This window comes from Haliotis cracherodii, unplaced genomic scaffold (genome assembly GCF_022045235.1).
Source record: "Haliotis cracherodii isolate W230 unplaced genomic scaffold, xgHalCrac1.p SCAF_2, whole genome shotgun sequence".
NCBI classification, from domain to species: Eukaryota; Metazoa; Mollusca; class Gastropoda; order Lepetellida; family Haliotidae; genus Haliotis; species Haliotis cracherodii.
The window spans coordinates 63,793,698-63,800,426 of NW_027266275.1; the positions used below are offsets into that span (position 1 = coordinate 63,793,698).

The following is a 6,729-nucleotide window of genomic DNA, read 5'->3' on the forward strand; positions in this document are numbered from 1 at the left end:
ATGTGAAATATTCAGTATGTTACTCTCACACCTCCAGGTATGACTTCCTATGCTACCAATGGATGTCCCTGGAAGAAGGAACGCTAGACAAGGCTTTGGCACTGTCCTCTACGGAAAACATGAAGAATTTCAAGACCATGTTCTTCGAGCACGCACGTCACCATCTGACTGATGATCACCTGTGGGTGTCTGTCCTCCTCCGACCCGTCAAGAGTCATTTCAGTCGTGTTCAAAGAGTCGGATGCTGCTACACTTTGCTTATGTTGGCCATGATATCAAACGCCATGTTCTTCCAAAGCAAGGACAATAAGGACAGGAAACAGTCATCCGATTTTTCAATTGGCCCCATCAGTTTCAGTCTGAGTCAGATATACATTTCCTTTATTTCCACCATCATCACGGCTATCCCAGTGTTCTTTATCATGCTCCTGTTTAGAAAGTCAAAACTAAGCGAGAAAGCCACAAAGGATGGAACCCGACTGTGGATGCCTCACTGCTTCCGGAAGTTCAAGTTCTACAAGCAGTCCAAGGCCATTGAAAAAATCATGGTCATCAGGGACATCGTTGATGACCAAGATGGTGTCCTGCCTCACTTTTGCGTGTACATCTCCTGGGTATTTTCTTTCATCTGTGTCTTCTTATCAGCCTTCTTCATAATGTTGTACAGCATGGAGTGGGGCAAGGACATTTCAGAAGAATGGCTGGTAACCTTTATCCTGTCCTTCTTTGAATCACTCATCATTATGGACCCTGTGAAGGTAAGTAGTGCAATGGGAATCGGCCTGTTTTGTTTGCTGTCTGGTATGAATGTGTGTATGATTTATTCAAATGTTATCCAATGAGTTTAATCTCATGAAGCTTAACTTAACTTGAGGGCGGTCGGGTGGCCTTGTGGTTACAGCTCGTCACGCTAAAGACTCAGGTTCGATTCCCGACATGGGTACAATGTGTGAAGCTCATTTCTGGTGTCCTCCGCCATGATATGGGCAACAAAATAACAAAATACAGCTTGAAATTATTTTTTATCTTTGACATATTCAAGACTGTAAGTAACATCAACACTACATGTGTCTACAGGTTCTGGTGCTGGCGATTCTGTTTGCCATATTGCTGAAGACACTCAAGGCAAGCAAACCATCTCACTTTGACCTCAACCACATTGGCAGCATGAACAGAGAGAATGGCCAGCACGGAGAGGGTACGATATTCCTCTCATATAGTTATTTTCATAATATGTTTACATATTTGTCATATATGTTATACGAAATATGTTGATTCATTCAATAACCAAACACAGCACTTCTTCATTGGATCAGGTATAGACAGCATACTAAATATTTCAGTCCACAATTGTTTATTTGTTGTTAAAATATTGGTTTGACAATTATCTTGAGGGTTGGCAACTGACGTTCGTTCATATGGTATTTCAAAATACTGTCATGACAAATGTTTTCTAAATGAGTAAAGGTTCCGCAGAATTCAATATAATCAGGTGTTTAAATGTCTAAATAGCATCAGTGACAAAACAAATCTAGGTAATTTTAGTACAAAAATGTGACAAAAAAGTACTAGAAAACAAGGAAAATGTTTGTTTTCCTTAGGGCGGGCTCGACTGGACTACCGCAGTCCATTCTCAGAAGAGGAACTCCAACGTGCGAAAATGCAATGTCGACGCCGGAATACGATTAGGAAGGCAATTCAGGAACTGCTCGCTAACAGTTTCTTCCTGTGGCTTCTCGCCAGCATCAGCTACAGCAACAGAGACCCCCACGGGTTCCTTCTGCATCAGAACATCAGGAACACCTTCATGGAACCATTCAAACCGGCTGTAACATTGGAACATGTATGTTGACATAAAGATAATGTCAGTTCAACTAATAGTGTTATGGAACATATGCTGACGAGTTAGTCAATCACAATATTGTGGTGAAACCATCTGATCAAAATCTCCTGTTCCGATGTTTGTAAATCAACAAGAGACCAGGGAGTAACATCAAATGGACTCAAATGTTGTGTTGAATGCATCGTAGAGATGGCACATAGTTTCTGAGTACAAATATTATTTTTGAACTCTATAATAACACTAAGTGAATAATGATAACTTTCTCATAGATACTTCACAATTTAATTTTGCATCAGTGCAACAGTAAATTTACAATAGTTAGGATAACCCAGTGATATAATATTTTCATTGATGTTCTATTACAAACGTGTTTCTAAATTTGGATGCTAATACAGGTAAACACATCAGCGCACTACTTCAAATGGCTCGACGAAACTGTCATCCCCAACCTTTTCCCTACGAATAACTTCAATGGATCCCGCCTTTCACCAAACATGAGATTAAGGATCGGTGATCTCAGTAACTACCGTGTTGGTGCACCTCGACTCCGTCAAGTGAGACAGGCAGAGAGTAAGTGAACTCGAGCGTTAGGCACATGGTAGGAGAGATAGTGTGAAGGGAACGTACACAAAAACTTAAGTAGTGGTTGCGTAATAAACGTTAAACTGCATTGTAACAGTGAGTTTAATGCAAGTATGATCTTATCAAATTACGATTTGTTTTCATTGTTTAATCTAAACCTGAAGAAACTTTTTAACTCCATTTCAGAATCGTGTACAATACCGTTTGTTGGAAAGACACAGTGCTACCCTCAATACGACCTCGCAACGGAAGAAAACAGAGACTTCTGCAAAAGGTGGCGGCAACAATCTAAATGCCCTGAAAATGAAGCTCTTGCTGTCACCAATGCTGCATGGACTTTTGTATCAGCTTTAGACATCTGGGGCCTTCCCATCACAGGCCAGAGGGCAGTCTATGGCGGAGGAGGCTACATAGCTGAACTTGACATAAATCGACAAGTTGCTGAAATGGCCTACCAGGAACTGTTTGAAAGTCGATGGATTGATAGAAATACTCGAGGTGTATTCTTGGAATTCACCCTTTACAACGCCAACAAAAATATGTTCTGCTATGTGAGCATCCTGGCCGAGTTTCCTGAGAGTGGCGGTGTCCTTGAATTCACAAATGTATTTCCGTTCAGAAGCTTCAACCATATTGGAACAGTTGGAAAATACATACTCTTCTGCGAAATCGTCTTCTTCATCTTCACGATCCTCTGGCTGGGATACATCTCCTTCAAACTAATGAAAGAACGATGGTGCTTCTTCAAGAGCTTCTGGAACGTCGTTGAGCTGGCCAGTGTTATCATTTCCTTTATTGCTGTTATCTTGTACTTCATTCGTCTCACTTACACCAATGAAGCCATGGCCTTGTTCAAAGAAAACGACCGAGTCTTCATCAACTTCTACCACATCGCAGTATGGGACAACCTCTTCGTGTACGCCCTTGGTTTCCTGGTGGGCATTGCAACACTCCGGCTGCTGAGAGTCATGGGTTATTCCAGAGTCACTCAAATTGTATACCTTGTTTTGAAGGAGAGTTCAAAGACACTGCCAGGATTTTTCTTCTACATCCTTCTTATTTTGTCTGCTTATGGTTTCCTGGGTCAAATCGTCTTCGGTTCCAACGCCTTGGCCTACAAAGACTTTATTACCACCATGGAAACCCTATTTTCTGCTGTGCTTGGACACGCAGGCTTTAGAAACACCAACGTGCCTGTCAGCGACTCTTGGATATCTCTCATCTACTTCGTCTCGTTCATCCTTATTGTCGTCTTTGCTCTGTCCAACATCTTCATGACAATCCTGCTGGACACCATGTCTTTGGTCGGAGATGATCCAAAGAATCTTAACTACAAGGAAATTGAACTGTTTGCATACATGTGGGATTCAGCTAAGACACTTATCACTGGGAAGAAGGAACCCACAGGACTCGACACCACTAAACCTGGACCAGGGCTGTACGATAAAACTACTGACGAACCGTACGCTGCTGGGAACTTTGGGTTAGGAGACGGTAAGCTTCATGATACATTACATACATTGAGTTTAACTGTATTTCAGTTATACCACAGCGTATTGGCTTATAGTGGTAAGGAAATTAAGGTTCAAGCCCCACTTTGAACACAATTTACATAATATATGTATATTATTTACAAACCAATAACACTTTCAGAAAACAGACACAATCCATCTGCACATAGTAATAAATGCAAGTCTAAAACACTTGCCCCAATAATAATACCTCTCCCGCCATGCTGCTGTAATGGACTGGAATACAACCTCGACGAACACCGCTTAAACAATCAAGATATTCGGAAATGCTAACACATTATATTTTAACAGCTGCTTTTATCTTAGGATACGTATCATGAATTATGTTCAGCATTTTGCCTTTAATATCTTGTTAAGCTGACACATATCATAAAAGATCTCTACTGATAGAATGAAAAGCTTCATGAAAGTCAAATAAGCAATTAAATCTACCCTTGGATTTGGATAAATATTTCAGAAATAGTGATTGTAGCGTAAAAGTATTATCAGTTCTAGAATAGCCATTACGAAATGCAACTTGACTCTCAGGGTGTTTGTTAAACAAATCCACGAAAGGACTGGTCAACTCAGTGTCAGTAGTGTTAAACTGCGGCATGGTGTATCAGTTGGGTAACTCTATAAAAGTGGAAAGACTAGTACAAGCAGCGACACACGCACGCACTCGCACTCACGCACGCACACACGCGTGCATACACAAACAACACACTGTCTATCAACATTGATAAATGCATACTTATTTCAGTACAACTTAGCTTGTTTCGATCGTGAACATTCTGTTTAATTTAATTTAATTACACATATCTTACATGTGCAATCACTGCAAGGACACCATCCGATACCTTACTGAAAGAAATACATCACTGTTATCCTTGGTCCCTGATATATATATATTATTCTTAACATTATGTATGGATGTGTTTCAGCCCATGACCGGAAAATGCAAATGAAGATGGATCTGGCAGCAGCATTCAATGCCAGTGTCAAGCCTGCCTACAAGTACTGATGATGGACACAACATCCTACACATGTTGCTGCTTCAAATCTATAAATAAAAAGTGTTTTAAAACACAACAGTGATTACTGCTGGTAGTCATGGTGAAATACGTCCATGTGTTTTTGGACATTCATAAATTTTAAAGTTTAATTGACTGACTGGACTGTGATATGAAAACTTATACTATTTACCACTTTCAGTAACATCCACCACCCATTTATTCTTGTATACACATGATATATTTTCTTTGATCAAAACTGTTATTGATGGATATTTATGAACGTTTATATGTGTTCACAACAATAGTGTAATGTTAACGTATTTGAACAGTTCATGTCTGGTAGTCTGCACTTATATGTGGTAGTATTTGTTTGTGTACATACTTACGTACATATCTACTTTTTTTCTGTAAATATTGTGTACGAAGTCCACATATAAGGAGGTCACATTTTATCTACAAATCATTTAAGTTGTGATCATTTAAAGGGCATTTTCTTTCTGTGAGAATAATTGGAACTTACCAAAATCGATTTAGGATAATCATGAATGTTTAGGTTCTGCAGACATATTTTGTCTTAGATCCGCTTTGTGTAAAATGTCACCTTAGTGCTTTGTATTATAAAGATCAAATTGTTTACATGTGATTCAAGCCACTGTAACCGTCGGTCAAAAGAGTTATCTCCCTTATAATCTTTGCACGGTTCTTAGGTTCATTGGTGTTCTTGTGTCGCCGAGTGAATACATTTTAATACAATATAGTCGTGCTTTAAATAACACGTGTAAGAAGTATTAAGTAATCTAACCAGTGAATACATATTATGGTAGAAGTTGTTGTTAAAACCGGTTATCATTGTTTTTTTTGTACACTGAAATTTCTAATTCTTCACAAGATGGAAGTCTCTAGCTAACAGTTAATGGGTGAAATGCAAATGAATAAATAAACCCAGAATGATAAATCTATGTCTCGGTTAAAAAATAAAATCAACAAATTAGGCCACTTATTTATAAAAATTACTTTGGATACTCATTTATTTTGTCATCTTTATGATCGGTGTTTGTTACCATGACTTTTTCCATGTCATAACGTCGTCACCAGCTGTGATATTAGATTATAATTTATGCTGTTTGAACTTGCATAAAGTTGGCCTTTTCGGCTTGTTAAACGTTGTTTTCTTTGCAAATCATATACAATAGTTTAATTAAAGTTGGGATATTTTTCCCTCAGTGTATTAGTGATTTATCAACTTGATTCCCACATATATTTGACAAATACTTTTGTAAGCTATATATTTCTGTTCAATAAACACTAGCGCTACAGTCAAGCGTTGTTGTTATCCATCAAGCCTATTTATTCATTTATTTATTTATTTATTTATTTATTTATTTATTTATCTAACTATTTATTTATTTATTTATTTATTTATTTATTCCTGTGTGATGTACAGTATCAATCATCGATATCCGTCTTTCAGAATTAGGTTACATCTTCAACGTATGTATTTGTATATACACTGATAGTGCTAGTTTGCTATTCTGTCAGGTCCGTTTACGTAATATTCAAAGAAATGTCACGACTAGGAACACCAAGAATTGACAAGCTCATATCCAATGGGAAATCGAACCCGACAAGCATATGTATCGACTAGGCTACCTCCAGGCCTGTGGCAGTATTAAGTCTGTCACGCGGATAAACACGCATTAACGGTTTGTGCCGATAATCATACACCGTAATTGTTTCAAAATACAACCAAGTTATGATGTGAATTTTTTTCGCAGGG

At 38.4% G+C, this 6,729-nt stretch overlaps 1 protein-coding gene across 2 annotated transcripts in view; it reads left to right on the plus strand.

Annotated features, from left to right (window-relative positions):
- LOC139468344 (polycystin family receptor for egg jelly-like) overlaps positions 1 to 6,257 on the plus strand; it is a 53,704-nt gene extending 47,447 nt beyond the window's left edge. For both annotated transcript variants that reach the window (XM_071250251.1, XM_071250252.1), the window contains exons 18-23: positions 38 to 758; positions 1,078 to 1,198; positions 1,602 to 1,843; positions 2,239 to 2,413; positions 2,612 to 3,919; positions 4,881 to 6,257. In XM_071250251.1, coding sequence (XP_071106352.1) covers positions 38 to 758; positions 1,078 to 1,198; positions 1,602 to 1,843; positions 2,239 to 2,413; positions 2,612 to 3,919; positions 4,881 to 4,960 — 2,647 coding nt within the window. In that variant the 3' untranslated portion in view covers positions 4,961 to 6,257. The remainder of the gene's footprint in view (positions 1 to 37; positions 759 to 1,077; positions 1,199 to 1,601; positions 1,844 to 2,238; positions 2,414 to 2,611; positions 3,920 to 4,880) is intronic.
- Positions 6,258 to 6,729: the final 472 nt, after the last annotated feature.